Consider the following 18,014-nt stretch of genomic DNA (forward strand, 5'->3'; position numbering starts at 1 on the left):
TCCAAAAGACGATCTGTCCCAGTCTAGGACAGACAACATGGGTGAAAACTAAACTAGTCCATGGGCTGTTTGTATTGTCATGTTCTCCTAATGGAAGGAAAGAAGCAAATTTGCATGGGAAATTTTTTAAAAAAAGGAAAAACTAAAATGCTCTTTGGTGAGCATAGAATTTGATGAGCATGAGAGCAGCCCCTGTGCAACTGCGGTCTTTGTGCACATGGTTTCCCAGAGCCTCTGCTGGTGGATCCATGAAGCCAAGTAAAGAGTGGGTCAGATATGGGGCCACCTTCCTCTCACGGCACTGCAGAATTCCTCATACACTGTTTATATCGCTGCCCTCTGTTTATTGAAAGTGAACTGGGACTAGGTACCTGGGAAGTAATTGGAGTCCACATGTTCGTAAATAGGAACACAGTGGAGATGCTCAAGTTTCATATTCATGAGTGTTTCCAGGTGGCCCTTTGTGAAAGAAGAGGCGCTCATTGTTCGTGTGGCTTTCGTTCCTATAATAACAGGCAGAGGCGGAGGATGGCTTGCTGCTCTACTGCGGGGAGAATGAACACGGGAGGGGAGATTTCATGTCCCTGGCTGTCGTCCAGCGCTCACTCCAGTTCAGGTAACTCCTGCCAAAAACCCCTCAGATTTTTAATACTACCCTACGTTATGTTTTCCTTTTTATAGTGTGAACAAACTCTATACACAATGGATCCCTGTAAATAAAGGAACAGTGTGTATAAGATGAGCATGGACCAGTTTACTAAATACTGGGGTGTCAGGATTGCAGGGTTGCCCCTCAAATTTGAGTTTGGAGCCTTGTAATCATTTACTCATTCAACAGCAAATGTTTCTTGAGCCACCACATTGTACCAGGCACTGCTGCGGCGCCTGGGAATGTGGCAGTGAGCCAAAGCGATTGAGTCCCTTCTCTCCTGGAGCTTCGGTGGATGCGATGGGCAGAAGGCTGGGACTTCCACCTTGTCCCCTGCGGTAGATACAGCTGACAGCGCAGAGCCCAGAGAGGAGCCCATAGCCTCCTAAGTGTTTCCAGAGGCTCAGACCCCATCCTCGTCTTTCCTCAGGGCTGTGGTGGACTATTTGACTTACCTCCTCTGCCCTGATCATTTGTGTCCCAACGCACCTTGGAAGCCACCTTTGGTTTATGTGTGGTTTTCTGCATGCAGAGTTCTGTGGACGTGTGAGTGTTTTAACCACCCTCATGGAGGTGCACACGGCACCTATTAGAGGACAACCAATGGGGATCAGCTGGGTGCTTCTCCATGGCTCACTGATTAAGATCCTGATGACACTGTTCTCCTGCGGCCTGACCGTCAGCAAATGACTTAACCTCTCCGAGCCCATGTTTCCTCCCAGGACTACTGTGGGCATTAAATGCATGAAAACATGAGAGTACTTAGAGCAGCGCCTGACCCGTAGCAAAAGCACTCAGTAAGCACCAACCACGACTCTCTTTTCACTATTTTAGCACAAAAGTTACTTTCGGTTAAGAAGGATGAGACTGTCAAGCATCTCACGTGGGGTAGAAAATGTCCCCACCCCCATCCCCGCATCCTTTGCTAAATGCATTGATGGATGGGAGATTGAGGTCAGCCAGCAGGATCTGGGGCAGTGGCCCTAACCTTATGCGGATCTAACCCTTGGAGGATCTGATTGACTCCCTCTAGCCCCGCTGGTTATTTGCTGGTAGGAGCTCTCCATGTCTGCAACTCCTACTGCGTGATTCTGAGATCCCCCCCGCTATGTGAGACTGTTTTGCAACGCCTCTCCACCCCATTCCACTCCACTGACGATCAGGAGACAAAGGGAGGCCATGAGAAGTGGGCTGCAATTAGTGCACATCCTGACAACACCCGCCATACTTCCTTCCCCACCGGCAGTCTCAGAACTCATGGGGGACATGGCATGGTGGCTGCTTGGAGGTTGCCTGGAAAAGGTCAGAATCCTACATGTCAGGCATAGTGACCAGAGGGCACCCCAGGCCATACGGAGGTTGGGAAAAAAAACAAGAATAATGCAACTGTCTGAGAATGCTCTTTCTAGACCCACATCCCCTCTGAGCCGGAGACTCCCATGGAAACCATCCCTGCACTCAGGCCCAGCTGAACACAGATGGCATTGCTGGCCAGCTTGTCAAAATGAGTGTGAAGACTTGGTTTCTTTTTTTTTTTTCTTTTACATTTTATTAACATCACTGAGCCTGTCATTTCGGAGTTGTGGGAAGTCCCTAGAGAAATCCCCGGAAGCAGAATGATTCAGCCTCTAATTCTCTGCACCTTGAGTCCATGTTCAGCATCTGGTCATTGCTGAGAAGGAGAGGGAAGATCTTAGTTGCCCAGGATTCTCTAAGCTGCAGACAAAGTTGGGTTAAAGGAGACCACACTGAAAGGTTCTATGGGTGGATTAAAGACAACCAGGCTGAGGAGGTCCCAGGGAAGGAGGCGTCTAGTTCTTCCATGTGTAGATTTAAACAGCTCTTGATATTTGTAAACCTAACTCTGAACAGACTGGCTCTCAAAGAAGCCATTCCCCTGGAAGTGATGTCCATGGAGTCTGAAAACATAATGAACTGGTTGATCTAAGAATTTTCCTTTTCTTTTCTTCCCCCACAGGTTTAACTGTGGAACTGGGCTTGCCATCATCGTAAGTGAAACCAAAATCAAGCTAGGGAGCTGGCACACGGTTACGCTCTACAGAGATGGGCTGAACGGGCTGCTGCAGCTGAACAACGGCACCCCGGTGACAGGCCAGTCCCAGGTGAGTGCGAGCCTCACTCCCTGCCCCCCTGCCCAGCACGCACCACAAGCACCCCGGCAGGGTCCCACTGCAGAGAGCTGACAGCCCTGGCAGATGGGCTGCTTTTCATGGCAAACCCATGCAACCTGGCTCTGATGTGCCCCTGCCGGCTTTCCACCCTAGGTGGGCTTTCAGGGCACGTGTCCATCCCACATGTACCGAGGAGAAGGGTGACTGCCAGCATCATGGCCCTGGGTGCACAGGGACATGCAGTAGGCCCTGTGCCCGGGGACGTGTTCTCTTTCTACAAGGACATCAATGCCAGGGGGTGGAGGAAGGCCCATATTGGAAGAATTGAAGCCATTATTACTGCCAAACACAAAGCTTGCTTTTAAGGCAGAGGTGTTGCAATCCTGTGGCTATAGAAAATCGTCCCGAAAGGTTCACTTGGTTCAATATTCAGGAGTAATCCATTCATCCACCTTTTTGGGGCCATGATTATAGGAAGTGGTAAAGCAGCGTAACTGTTGGGCTACTCAGCAAATCACCTAGGTATTCACATACTTGTCATGCTCTGAGCAATTTTAGGACTGTGTTTAGAATAAACAGTTGGGATTAGCAACCTGCCAAGGAACTGAGCCTGTAATTCTAATCGGGCAGGTATCTGTATTCTCTGAGGAAAAAAGTAGCAAAAAAGCCTTGGTGTATATGTGTATAGCTTTCTCCTTGCCTGGGCTCTTCACTATTCTTTGCTGACAAGACATGTTATATTAAGGGTCATGACTTGCTGATAAAAAAAAAAAAAAGAATAGAAAAAATAAATCTCATTCATTTGAATCCCAGTGGTTCCAAAAGAACAAGAATCCAAATAGAGTGAATGTGAATCCAGGAGGATCATTTATGCAGATATGCATATATTTCTAAGGAAGGGAAAGATGGGATAAATGCACTGCAGAATCACATAAACGCCAGAACAATAGGCCTACTATGGTTAAAATTAAATTTGACAGGAATAAAGACACTTTGAACTTGGGTCCAAAATACTAACATGAATGCAGGTGGAGAAGCTGTAACAGAAGTAACACATGTGTAAATGTCTTATGGTTTAAAACAAGGAAATTCAATAAAGGTTAATAAATAGGGCCATGTGATAACAACAAGCTAAAGAAATTATAGGCTGCATTAATAGAGGCATAGCATCTAGGAAAATGGAGGTGATAATCCTATTCTATTCTGGTGCCTGTGTGTGTAGTTCGCAGTACTCTAACAGGGACTCTAATCCTCGAAGAGGATTGCCTTCCGAGTATATGATTTTAATGCATGTAAGCATTAATTACAAAAAGCATATAATTTTGTGCATACTCAGGGCAACGTCTGCCTCTCTACGACCAAGACTTGCTAAGCAAGTTGTATAAGCAGGACCTCAGATGTGGAATGTTTGAGAAAACTGTCTCAAGAGATAGTGACTCTGTCTTAAGTCAGGGTTCCCCCAAAACAGACCTGAGATGAGGAGTCTTATGCAAATGATGCACGAAGAAAGGGATCCCAGGGCTTCCCTGGTGGCGCAGTGGTTGAGAGTCTGCCTGCCGATGCAGGGGACACGGGTTCGTGCCCCAGTCCGGGAAGATCCCGCATGCCGCGGAGTGGCTGCGCCCGTGAGCCACGGCCGCTGAGCCTGCACGTCCGGAGCCTGTGCTCCGCAACGGGAGAGGCCACAGCAGTGAGAGGCCCGTGTACTGCAAAAAAAAAAAAAAAGGGATCCCATAGGAAACCTGTAAGAGAGGGGGTTAAGATGAACGGGGGAAGGGCAGAAGTCAGTAAGAGTGAGATCTCAGGCAAAGTTCATCAGGATCTGGCTTTAGCCTGATGCCACAGGGGAGCTCTGGCATGTAAGTAGTACCACGGAGCGATGCCAACCCAAAGCAAGGGAATTGGACTTTCACACTTAAGCACCCATTAAAACTTGTTAAGAGCTGTGCCAGGGGACTGCAGACTCCAGGATACCACCAGTTCTCTGCATGGGCAGGCAAAGCAGCCTCCAGAGGCCCAAAGACAACCCTCATTAGAGGGTTGTAAAGGCTAGGCTCAAAGACTATTGCCTGGGATGTTGTGAAGGGAGCTTCAGAGGAGCTACCCACGCCTCTGATGCACTTAATGTTCCAAACAAGGAGAAAAGGATTTAGCTGTCGGGCTCCTGCTGTGGTCCTGGATCAGGGAATAGGGCCAGAAGGGTGAGAAAGGGATCCAGAAGAAGTAAATCCTGAGGATCTTGGTGAAATAAGCCAACAGGGCACTCAATTCATCTCACAAAAGCTATATATGCCAGTGGCTGGCAAAGAATTAATCCTTAAAATCCACTGTAAATACTTTAAAGCTGCCTAGCTCATATTTAATATACTATTTACAAATGATTCTTATCTATTCATTAGAAAAGCAATGATTAGATGTTTTACTTACTGAGGGTAAAGATTACATTTCAGTGGCTTACATTCTAGACATTTTATAACTTCTCGCAGCATACCTTTTCCCAACCTCCTTCTCTACCCTTTAATCCAAGCAAATGAGATATTTCTGCAATAAAAATAACAAATAACCAAGAGCACCTTAATTCTGTCCCACCTAATGTTCAGCTCTGTATTTTGTAACCTCAAAATCTACAATCCAGATTGTGGTTTAGTCTAAGATTGGAAATATCCCTACTTAGCTGTCATAACACTTGAAAAAAATTGTATCCATGAGCAAATTTCAAAATATTTTGCAACTCAGTCTTGGCAATTTCCCTCTCCCTCACAAATGCCTCTTGCAGGATATAGTATAAAGGTGACTAGGCCAGTAAAAGGGTAAACATTAGCCCACGTATACACAAAATTAGTATTATCACCTTTTGAGACACAGAATAGCCCCATGACCCATCCAAGATACACAGTAAATTGGTGTCAGGACTGGAAAGAGAAAGTTGTTTTGGGGATGCCCATCGTGGTACACTGCCTGTTGGGTTGCTCCTGGCTCTAACCCACCTTCCCTTCCCTTCTAGGTTCCAAAATCATCCCTTCTCGAAAGACAGCCCTCTGAGAAGCTCTCTTGAGTTTTCTGTGGTAGCCGTGGGTTTAATTTTCCAGGAGGACAGTGACTTAAATACAGATGGAAGAAAACATTGGTGCTATAAATTGCATCTTAACCATGTCCCTCATGAAAAGCTGTTGTGTTTTAGCTTTTGACTTTGTGTAGTGAGTTACTGTTTCCATCTTTCTTAAAGGGCCAGTACAGTAAAATTACCTTCCAGACGCCTCTCTATCTTGGTGGGGCTCCCCGTGCCTACTGGTTGGTGAGAGCGACAGGGACAAACCGAGGCTTTCAAGGCTGTGTACAGTCACTCACTGTTAATGGGAAGAGAATGGACTTGAGGCCCTGGCCGCTGGGGAAGGCACTCAGCGGGGCCGATGTGGGTAAGTGGTTGCCCAGTGGGTGGGATGCTCTCGTGGGACTGCCTTTCTGCTTTGGGCCAGGGTGGGGAGAAGCTTCATGGGCTACAACCCTAGGCAGATGGTTAATGCAGAGCTTTAGGAGGGAGGTGGGCCTGAGGGGTGAGGTTGGTGCTCTGAAGACATGATGACCTTGAATCTGAACACTCAGACGTGGTAAATAAGACCAAGCGTGGACCAAACCCTTGGTTGTGTCCTGCTGTCATCTTGGCGCTCTTCATGAAACGTAGCCTGGTCTCATCTGACAAGGCAACAGCATTTCAGCCCTTTCACCCTTCCTCACCCAGTCCAGTGGAAGAAGCAACACAATAATGTAGAAAGATCTTTCGTATACTCTTTGCTTCTGAAAGAAATGGCCACATTCCAATTCTTGGCCACCGTGCCAAACAGGTTCTTGACGCCCTCTCATTTATTCTTCATACTGACTCGAGGAGGTAGAGATTATTATACTTATTTTATACATGAAGACACTGGGACTTGTAAAAGTTAAAGAACTTATCTAAAATAGGGCAGAACTAGGATTGTGGGTTTTTCTATTTTCCTTTTTTTAAATTAAGATTATTTTTTGAGTAGTTTAAGGTTCACAGCAGAATTGGGGGGAAGGCACAGAGATTTCCCATATGCCCTCTGGTCCCACACACACGTAGCCCCCCACCCCCCAATTATCAACATCCCCCATTGGAGTGGTATATTTGTTACAATTGATGACCCTGTTGACACATCATAATTGCCCCAAATCCATAGTTTACATTATGGTTCACTTCTAGTGTTTTATGCTCTATGGGTCTGGACAAATGTATACTAACATATATCCATCATTATGGTATCATACAGAGTATTTTCACTGCCTTAAAATTCCTGTGTGCCCTGCTTATTCATCTCCTCCCCCCATCTCCAACCCCTGGCAACCACTGATCTTTTTATATTCTTTATAGTTTTGCCTTTTCCAGAATGTCATATAGTTGGAATCATACATTATGTAGCCTTAATAGATTGGCTTCTTTCAGTTAGTAATATGAATCTAAGTTCCCTCCATGTCTTTTCACAGCTTGATAGCTCATTTGTTTTTAGCACTGAATAATATTCCATTGTCTGGATGGACCACAATTTATCTGTTCACCTACTGAAGGACATCTTGAGTGCTTCCAAGCTTTGGTAATTATCAATAAAGCTGCTATAAACATCCAGGTTTTTGGGTGGACATAAGTTTTCAGCTCTTTTGGGTAAACACCCAAGAGTGTGATCGCTTGATCGTGTGGTAAGAGTATGTTTAGTTTTGTAAGAAACCACCAAACTGTGGACTGTATCATTTTGCATTCCTGCCATGAATGTATGAGAGTTCCTTTTGCTCCACATTCTTGTTAGCATTTGATGTTGTCAGTGTTCCATATTTTGGCCATTCTGATAGGTGCATAGTGGTATCTTGTTGTTATAATTTGCATTTCCCTGATGACATATGATATGGAGCATCTTCTCACATGTTTATTTGCCATCTGTATATCTTCTTTGGTGAGGTATCTGTTAAGATCTTTGGCTCATTTTCAATTGAGTTGTTTGTTTTCTTATTATTGAGTTTTAAGAGTTCTTTACTTATTTTGGATAACAATTCTTTATCAGATGTGTCTTTTGAAAATGTTTTATCTGTGGCTTGTTTTCTCATCCTCTAGACATTGTGTTTCACAGAGCAGAAGTTTTTAATTTTAATGAAGTTCAGCTTATCGATTATTTCTTTCATGGATTCTGTCTTTGGTGTTATATCTAAAAATTCATTGCCTTACCCAAGGTCATCTAGGTTTTCACCTGTTATTTTCTATGAGTTTTATAGTTTCATGTTTACATTTAGGTCTGTGATCAATTTTGGGTTAATTTTTGTGAAGGGTGTAAGGTCTGTGTCTAGATTCAGCCCAGTTGTTCCAGCACGATTTGTTGAAAAGACTAGGATTATTTTTAAAGAAATAAGGACATTTATTGCATCACTGAAGGCAGCAGATAGATAATTCTAAGGTTGGTTAATTCAATGAGTGTTTTAGTCAGCTAGGGCCACCATAACAAAATACCACAGACTGGGTGGTTTAAACAACAGATATTTATTTTCTCACAGTCCTGGAGGCTGGAAATCCAAGATTAAGGTGGTGTCATGTTTGGTTTCTCCTGAAGCCTCTCTCCTTGGCTTGCAAATGGCCACCTTCTCACAGTGCCCTCACATGGCCTTTTGTCTGTGCTTGAATCCTGTGTCTCTCTCTTTTCTTATAAAGACACCAGTCAGATTGGATTAGGACCACTCACATGACCTCATTTAACTTTCATTCCCTCTTTAAATGCCCTGTCTCCAAATACAGTCACATTGGAAGTTAGGGCTTCAACCTATGAATTTTGGGAGGACACAGTTCAGTCCCTAACAGTGACTCAATGACGTTAGAATTTTAGGTTGGTATCTCAGTGGTTCTCTTGTTTTTCACTCATAATCCCAAGACGGTGCCACAACTCTGAGCATCACATCCTCATATGACATTGTTATTGCAAGAAATGGCAAGTTCCTCTCTTGGGTCTCTTTGTTCTCCATCTTCAAGATGTCATTTTGAAAGAACGCATGGTGAATACCACGTACGCACAATCTAGCTCTACCATTCACATTTGCCTGCGTTTGCTCTACCACATATGATCCTATTCCGCCCTCTCTCCATTTCTGAGCCAGAGCTAGGATTCGATCTTCATGACTGCAAGTACAGTTTGCTTGTTTTGTTTCTTTGTTTTGTAGCCAATATTAGTTGAGCACCCACTACAGGTAGCCACCATCCAGAACTACTTTAATCTTCTCGAGATTCCTACAAAATAGGTGCTATGATTAGTCTTAGTGTTTACAGATGAGAGCTGGTGGTTCAGAGCAGTTAAGTAACTTGCCTAAGGTCACACAGCCAGTAGGTGGTAAAGCTGGTAAATGGTGACCTCAGCAGTTCTGGCACCAGTGCCTGCCCTCTTAACCACATCTGCCACGTCAGAGGTTCCTGAATTGGTTTCAAATTGCTTCCTTCTACTTTTCTCACTCCTAAAGGTGACACCATTGTTAAAACTACAAAAGATGGAGTTTACTTGAAAGGAAAAGATTGTTCTCCACCCGTTATTCCCTATGTTACTTTTTCCCTCAATTGATCACTTGGTCAAAGCAAACAACAGTAGTGACTAAAGCTATTGCAAAGGCTCCCGCTGTGGTAAGGTGAGAACCAGCGAGCCCACGAGAAGTCTCCTGTGCTGTTGAAGAGTCTGGACTCTGAAGGCAGATTGCTTGGATTTGGCAGGTCAGTTAACCTCTTTGAGACTCAGTATCCCCATCTATAAATAGTAACTGCCTCATAAGATTATTTTGTCCGGATGAGTCACGGTGCATACAGAGTACTTAGAATAAAGCCTTGCACATAGCAAATATGTTGTAAGTGTTTCCTGTTGTTGATGTTATTATTAATATTCTGACTCTACCGATCCACAGGGTATAAGCTGTTTCTTCTCTCTTCATTGAACTCACAGGGAAACAGCCCTGAAGGACAGATCTGGCAGTCTTGTAATCTCTGACAGGTAGTTAAGAAGTTGCAAAATTGAGTAAGGGCCAGTTTCTGACAGCGTTTTAAATTCTCACCCGGTACAATACTAACCACTCCATGGAGCAGATGAACCCGGAGGACCCACCTTGCTGGCTCTGGGATCCCTGGGAGCAGCTATTGGATTATTCCGTTGCTCTCTGTCAACCTCAGTGGCAGGCATTAGTCACATGGCCTTTTTTTTTTTTCCATTTCTTCCCATTTTCCCCTCTGGGGTACAAGAACAGGGCTGGCTATCCTTTCTCACCTCCATATTTGTTTTCCTTTGAATAAGTCCTCTGGAAGTTCAAGTTCCTATAACTTAAATGCAGTCTCATCATGGGGGAGACTGGGCTCTTGGAAACAGCGGTTAATTGCCCATGGAGATGCAGGCTTCCAGAAGAGGGTGAGGACAGTTGCAAGTCATGGCTCCTTCCGTCTGATCTCTAACTTGGCCTTGCCGGCTTCAACTACAGTTTTTTCTCTGTCCCACCTCCCCAAACCCAAGAAACCTGTTTCCAATGGGCCTTTCTTACTCAACCCCTCCCACCTCATCTCCTTCATTAAATTATGTCCAGCTATTGGATTCTGTGTGAACTCACATTCTAGAATAGTCAGCAGTCTCAGCAAAATTTTGTATTCTCTGGCCCAGACTTTTCTTTTATTATTTCCACCCAAATTCTCCAACCTAAGCCACCACCACTCATTTTTTCCAATCCCTTCTTGGATCCCCGCCCTGCAGTGTCACAGAGCCAACTTCCCAAGTTATTCGAGACTCGTGAGGTCTGCAGGGGCCACGGGTCTCACTATGGCTTATCACTCTCTTACTGTTTCTTCCACTTGGCAAATACTGATTTAAGCTCCTGTGCTGGTCACAGCACTGGGTGCTTAAGATAAAGCAATAAACAAGACAGGATCCCAGCTCATCCCTCCTGTCATAACTCTCCCTAGGAGAGACCAAATTAATCAAATAAACATCACAGACATAAATGTAAAATTACAGTTTGGACTGTTACAAAGGGGAAGTGCAATACTAATGTATAATAGGGAGATTTATGGGCTGGGGGTCAGGAAAAGCATTTCTGAGGCTGGAATGTGAAGTTGATATCTGAAGCAAGAGTAGGGGTTAAAAAGCAGAGATGAGAGGGAAGTGCATTCCAGGCAGAGGAAATGCCCTGTCCCAGTGGGAGTATGAGGGGAGGTGGGTCTCATGATCTTGTCTGTGTTTTGCAACGATCCCTCTGACTATAGACAGCTTTTTGGAAAGGGTCTTCATGGGGGGGGCATGTAGACCAGCTGGGAGGCTGTGCAGGAGTTCAGATCAGAGATGATGGTGGTTTGATCCAGGGTGGTAGTGGTGACACACTTGACAGGTCCTTAGGAGGGGAAATAGACAAGCCTCACTGTTGTGCTGGATTGGGGGACGAGGGGCAGGGCGGCTCCTCGCCGTCCGTGGGCTCCTTAGTGTATTCCAGTCCACCTTCTCTTCCCTCCTTGGGAGCCTGATCTCTCTCCTGCCCCTCACTTCATTATCTTGCATAAACTTACCTAACAGCTGGTGTATAGGAAGTATCAGTGTCAATAAAAGTTATTTTATATATGGATGATGCGGTCCTGCCAGCTCCCCGTACACATGATCTGGCACCCCCTTCCTCCTACTCTCAGAGTTGAGAGTTCTCCTTTCTCAGACTAACCTTTTCATCTACACTCTGCACCCATCCTTCCCTATGTTCCTGGGACCTTGCTGCCGAGGTTGTCACTTCTCAATAACCCAAGGCTTCTTAAGCTTTCATATGCCATGGACCCCTTTGGCAGTCTGGTGAAATCTATGGACCTCTTCTCAGAAGGATGTTTTCAGGGCTTCCCTGGTGGCGCAGTGGTTGAGAGTCTGCCTGCTGTTGCAGGGGACACGGGTTCGTGCCCCGGTCCGGGAAGATCCCACATGCCGCGGAGCGTCTGGGCCCGTGAGCCGTGACCGCTGAGCCTGCGCGTCCGGAGCCTGTGTTCTGCAACGGGAGAGGCCACAGCAGTGAGAGGCCCACGTACCGCAAAAAAAAAAAAAAAGAAGGATGTTTTCAAATGCAGATAATAAATATACATGATAGGAAAAAATTATATTGAAATAAAGCTATATAGTAAAGTTCTGTTATTATAGTAATGTATGTGCTTCCTTATAAAGCATTAAAGAACAGGATTCTTCAATGGTGGGTGCAGTAACGACCATGCTGTCAAAGGAGCGATGAGAATAAATGGTGTTTTGAGATACCCACAGCAAATGGAAAGTGATTCGCCCCATTCTCAGGGCCATTGGGCACAGTTCACAAGAAATGCTAATACTGGAGATTCGTTACCTCCATTAATAAGTAAGGGAAATACTCAAGTCCAGTTAGAGATCATGGAAAATAAAGAGAAAGGTTTTTCCCCATCAAAGTTCATGGACGCCTTGCTCTAGCTTATTCACACCCACTCAGGTCCTCTCCAGCTTCAACCAGTGCCGTGTTTCCGTGAGCCTGGACCCTTCTGATTCGGGAACCCTGCGGACTTGTCTCCTCTCTTTCAAAACCTGAGTCCAGCAACCCTCCAGGCCCCCTGTCTGAACTTCCAGTGCTGGGGTTCTGCCTTCCACTGCAAAGCAAAGCTGCTCCCCTGAAGCTGTGAGTGGTTCTTTCTTTGCAAACCCCTCCTGGACCTCTCAGCGGTATTCACTTGACTCCTCTCTTGGCTTTTGCTTCCCCTGAGCTTCTGGGAACCCCCCTTGTCTGGGTCCTCTGTGTCCTTCATCTGTTCTCCCTTTGTCTTCTCTGCCAGTTCCTCACCCTCCATTGGTGCCCTGGGATTTCCAGGGGCCCTTCCATCCTGTCCTCTCTCAAGGAGCGCATATGTGCTTGGTATCAGGGTCGCCCCTACCTTGCTGCGGCCCCTCCAGCCCTCACCTGTGTGCAGGAAGGGCTCAGCAGCAGATACTTCCACCATCACCTTATGCTTAAGTTGAACGAAAGCCAGCTGCGCTGCTCATTGGCAGCCAGGTCCTGTTCGCAGCCTCCCTCGTTTCCTTCCTCTTGCTACTCTCCTTTCGGTCTTCCCAGCTAGAAGCCTTGAGGTTATGCTGGAGTCTCCTTCCACCTTCAACTTCTAGAATGAACTGGCTACTCCTGCTTGCCCTGTGCGTCTTTGATTGTTCACTTTCTCTCCATTTCCTCTGCGATCACCCTCTCCAGCCGCAGTTTACCTCCCCGTAGGATTTCTCTCCTCTTTCCCACCCCCATGGCTCACAATCTATCTTGCATACCATTGCCAGCACAGTCTTGCTGAAACACTGCTTTCATCCAGTAAACATCTCTGGCTGGCTTTCAACGCCCCTCCCCGTCAACTCCCACCTATAAAAAATAGTTACAAAGCAAATTTGTAAAATAATTTTCCCCATGTGTATCTAAGATAAGCCAAGGACTCCACTTCTTCCTGTGGGACCAGCCCTTCTCTGAGAAAGCCTCCCAGCCCACAGAAATCGGTGGAGCACGGGGACCTGTGAGAGTTTGGCTCTCTAAATTCAAGTTTGCCTCTCTATGGAGGCTGTGGCTGCTGGCAATGTTCTCAGGGCTGTGGCTGAAAAAAAAAAAGAGACCACCGTCACTTCTGCCTGAACTTCCAGTGGCCCCCAGCTGGAATTCATAGAGGCCAGCCCACCTGGCTGGAGGGGCAAGCCATCTGGAAGGGCTGTGATCAAATTCTGTTATCAGCTCCTGGAGTGGCTCTCCTCTCCTGGGTACACGGTATGCCAAGCCCTTCCCCCTCCTCCTGAGGAGGCTTTCGGAAAAGAAACGACTGGATCCGTTCAACAAAAACAGATGACTGATGACGAAAGGATGAGAGACTCCCCTGTTGAGATGACACAATCAGGCCACGGGGGTTCCTCATCTCACGGGGCGGTGGGGGGCGGTGGTAGAGGGGTGGAGGAGGGCGGCTACCAGCTCCCACGGGCGTCACATTGGAGACTGTGCGATGCAGAGCTGGACCCCTCGTGGCTCAACCAGAGATGCACCCCTTTGCCTCCATCCCAAGAAAAAGGGCTTTGGTCTCACCTTTGTAGTTCTGGGCCAGGTTGTGGCCCATCTGCCTAATTTATTTCTTATACACAAGGAGAAAAGGAAGAACAAAGGAGAAGAAAAGCAGCCCAGGAAAAGTCAGTTTGTTTTCACTTCATCTGGTGACCTACACTTGAAAAAGACCAAGTGTACCCTTCACAGGTCTCTCCGATGTGTGTTTGGTAGAGAGAACTAACCCATCTGATGTTGAACCTTTCAGCAATTTTTACTTCCGGTCACCTTGCTGTCCCTCATAAGACTGTAACCTTGAGTTTAGAAGTAGAGATTCTGGAACCCCCTGCTAAGGTATTATGGAGCCCCCCCCCCTCCCCTCCCTGCTCCAGACAGATGAGTTGACAGTCCAGGGCAGTTAATAAGCTTCGACAAGGCTCCTTACCTCCTTCTGTGCTTATCTTGCTTGACCCAACGTTCAACCAAGAAGGCGGGCAGCACTTAAGGTAATTGGGGCCAAACAAATGAGAACGCTTTTAACATAAACACTCTGCTGACATTGGAGGGATGGTAACACACTCTTGTGAGAACAACAGCGAGATGAGTTACAGGCAGAAACAACTCTGTCATCCCTGTCAGTGGTCATAAAATTGCCCAGTTATTTATTAGTTGATTTACTATGTCCGCCATGTTTTAAAGCATCCCTGTGGCTCTTCATAAAGAGTAAACCAAAATCAAATTAAAATGAAGGGAAGTTCCACTTATCCTGAAAGCTGGTTTGCAGTTGTTCAGAGGAGCAAATCAACAGGAGTGGGGCATGAACTGTATTTGTTCAGAATCGTGAGCTGTGGGCGTGCTCAGTCTTGGACTGGCTCACGTGGTGAATTGGCTCTGTCATTCCCATTCTGTATTTAGGGGAATGCAGCAGTGGACTCTGCGATGAAGCCTCCTGCATCAATGGTGGCACCTGTACAGCAAGCAAAGCTGACTCCTACATCTGCCTCTGTCCCCTGGGATTTAGAGGTCGCCACTGTGAAGATGGTGAGGAAGAAGCAAGCTGATGACGATTTGTCTGCATTGTTAATTCATGTTGATGTAATTTTTCATCAATGTACTTTTAGCAAGGTCCCATATATTTTTATGGGATTAATGTTGCTTTGTTGGGAGGGACGGGAGAATCTTTTCTTTAACCATGTTGGAGGGTCTTCAAGTGTCAGAGTGGCAAACCAGCCAAAGACAAGTTCTTTTTAAGATGGTCCTGGGCCAGGCTTTGGTGGGCTCATCTTGGCCCTCAAATAGCTTTGAAAAGCCTATATTTGTGTAGTTTGTGTCAGAATTTGAAGCATTCACAGCCCAGGCTCCTTAGAATATCTGATGGTTTCAGAGCAAATGTCGGGAAGGTACACACAGAAACATTAACAATGTGATGTTTCTTTCTCTTTGTACTGTTCTGCCGAATTATTCTACCTCTCAATACTGTATATATTGATTATATTTATCTATATACACATATATGTATACATACATATAAACACACACGCACACACAAATACACACATATAATAATGGAAATTTTGAAAGATTTAAAAGATTTTGGAAAACCCAAGCAGAGTTGAGCATGTTTTAACTTTTCTGCCAGTGATTCAGATTTGAGCCTAAGACACCATCCCGGGGAAAAGTTTTTTTTTAACACTGTATAATCTCAAATTTCTCGTCACCTAGAAGAGGGCGTTGTGAGTCAGAGTAAGCCAAAGCCATTACACACCATCCTCATATTTCTGTAGCCGAACACACTAACAGTTGATCTTTGCTCACATCACTGAAGGTCAGTGGGGGGAGTGTGCTCTGCCCCACGTAGTCATTCGGGGACGCAGACGCCTGCCTTCTAGTGGCTCTGCTGGGGCCTTAGAATCCTCCACTGATTCCTGCATCCAGCCAGCAGGGGAAGAAGAAAGAGCAAGTGGAGGATGGAGGGAAGCTTTAGGGGTCAGACCTGGAATTCTGTGTACTACTCCCAGCCACATTCCAGTGGCCAGACCTCGGCTACACCACCCACCTGTCTTCAGAGCAGCTGAGGAATAGAGTTTAGTTCTGTACCCAGGAGGAAAAGAAGATGCTGGTTCCGGCACGGAGGGATTTCTAACCACCTGCTTGTTGTTTCAGCTTTCACCTTGACCATTCCTCAGTTCAGAGAGTCTCTGAGGTCCTACGCTGCAACACCCTGGCCACTGGAGCCCAGGCATTACCTTTCCTTCACGGCGTTTGAGATCACGTTTTGGCCTGACTCGGATGACGGCGTCCTCCTGTACAGCTATGACACGGGCAGCAAAGACTTCCTGTCTATCAACATGGCAGGGGGCCACGTGGAGTTCCGCTTTGACTGCGGCTCTGGGACTGGTGTTCTCAGGTAAGGGGCTGAGACCGTCAGGGTCCCCCTCCCCTCAAAAGCCAGACAACAGTCACTTTGCAGAAAGACAAATTTGTCATCTACCAGTTTGCTCTCTTCCTGTCTTCCTTACACAGTTATCTTTTCTGAAACCTGTCCTGATTCATACAGATGACGTGCTTCCCAGAGATGATGCTCTCCTACTGGCAAGGTTTCCTCTTCTTGAATAACTACCCAGTCCTCTCCACCTAAGGTCATGCAACGCAATCAGCAGAAATGTGATAAATAGTCAATCAGTACCTTGCTCAGAGCATCACTTAGTGGGCAAATATATGACAACTAGTTTAAAAAGCACCAATAGAAATGTAATGAACAGAAATTTCCTTGGTGACCTCACTTTATTTATTTATTTTGTCCATTGGAAGTAGTGTGTATCAGAGCCACAATCACTTAAAAACAAAGCTTCCCTGGTGGCGCAGTGGTTGGGAGTCCGCCTGCCGATGCAGGGGACGTGAGTTCGTGCCCCGGTCCGGGAAGATCCCACATGCCGCGGAGTGGCTGGGCCCGTGAGCCACGGCCGCTCAGCCTGCGCGTCCGGAGCCTGTGCTCCGCAGCGGGAGAGGCCACAACAGTGAGAGGCCCGCGTACCGCAAAAAACAAAACAGAAACATCAAATTATTATTCATCTGCCCTATTCCCCACAAACGTCCTATTGATAGAAGCTTAACAAGTTGTTTCCATTAGATTAAGAGGATTTCAAAAGGACACCGACTTCCTCACCAGCATTGAGTGAACACACCGTGGCATTACATTACACATGCTCATACGTGAATAAATACATAATTGTCACGTAATCATTCATTGCTGTGCATCGATAGATTGGGGTGGCCTCACTTTAAATTTTAACTTTCCTCTTGCTTTATTTCTTTGGTGGCAACTAGTTATTTGGCATGGCTCTTATTGTTCTCCATACAGAGAAGCTGATAGCAAATCACCAGCAACTGCAAAGACCCTTCCCTGACCATCGTGCTTGTGAAGGCTGTGTGATGACTGGTTTCAATAGCATGGAGTAACTGAGTGCTTCTAAAGCGCTTGCTGGTGTCTGCAGGTTGGGTTCTGGGTTATCAAAACTTTCCTTCTGCTATCTAGTTTGTACTATTCATTGACTTAGCGGACCGATTGTTCCCATACAGTGTGGTAGCATCCTTGTGAATCCCTCAGAGCCTGCAGCTGGGAGGCGCAGATATTTTTCTTACTTGTTTATGTCTCCCTCTTCTCACCGTGTTCCTCCCATGGTAGTTTTTACCTTCAAGCGGGAGGCCTGCTAGTCTAATGCAGACATGCCTCATTTGGTGATTTCTTCGCTTTTGAAACCCACTGTGGTGTTTTGTTCAACAGTGCCCTGCGGCAGGAAATCGGTTAGTCTTTGTCGTTGTGTTAAAGGAAATCGTGGGCTGTGTTGAATCACAATTCATATTGCTAGACTGTCGTTTCTAGAAAGAGTTTGTCGCTGAGATCTTATAGCCACGCGTTGCCCTTAATTGCTGATCATTTTTCATGGCTGATGGGAAGTGCTCACTGCATTACGTTTCAACAATTCTTTAAAAGGACAGTTCATTTTTGTCCTCAAGAGCCGAATTCCTACACATCAGTGAGCCCTCCCACCTTGGGGAATGGACACTTTCGTACCTCTGGTTATGCAAGAACATCCTATGTCTCAAGACAACTTTGGTGGGTATTTAATTGATTCAATTTACATACGATTATGCAAAACAGTATAAGCTATTCA

General features: G+C 46.0%; 1 protein-coding gene across 1 annotated transcript in view; it reads left to right on the forward strand.

The window, feature by feature from the left end:
- Positions 1-18,014, forward strand: part of EGFLAM (EGF like, fibronectin type III and laminin G domains) — a 166,180-nt gene that overhangs the window by 118,860 nt on the left and 29,306 nt on the right. The window contains exons 11-15 of the mRNA XM_024754636.1: positions 516-616; positions 2,628-2,772; positions 6,008-6,197; positions 14,755-14,880; positions 16,003-16,246. Coding sequence (XP_024610404.1) covers positions 516-616; positions 2,628-2,772; positions 6,008-6,197; positions 14,755-14,880; positions 16,003-16,246 — 806 coding nt within the window. The remainder of the gene's footprint in view (positions 1-515; positions 617-2,627; positions 2,773-6,007; positions 6,198-14,754; positions 14,881-16,002; positions 16,247-18,014) is intronic.

Source organism: Neophocaena asiaeorientalis, unplaced genomic scaffold, assembly GCF_003031525.2.
Source record: "Neophocaena asiaeorientalis asiaeorientalis breed wild unplaced genomic scaffold, Neophocaena_asiaeorientalis_V1.1 scaffold229, whole genome shotgun sequence".
NCBI classification, from domain to species: domain Eukaryota; kingdom Metazoa; phylum Chordata; class Mammalia; order Artiodactyla; family Phocoenidae; genus Neophocaena; species Neophocaena asiaeorientalis.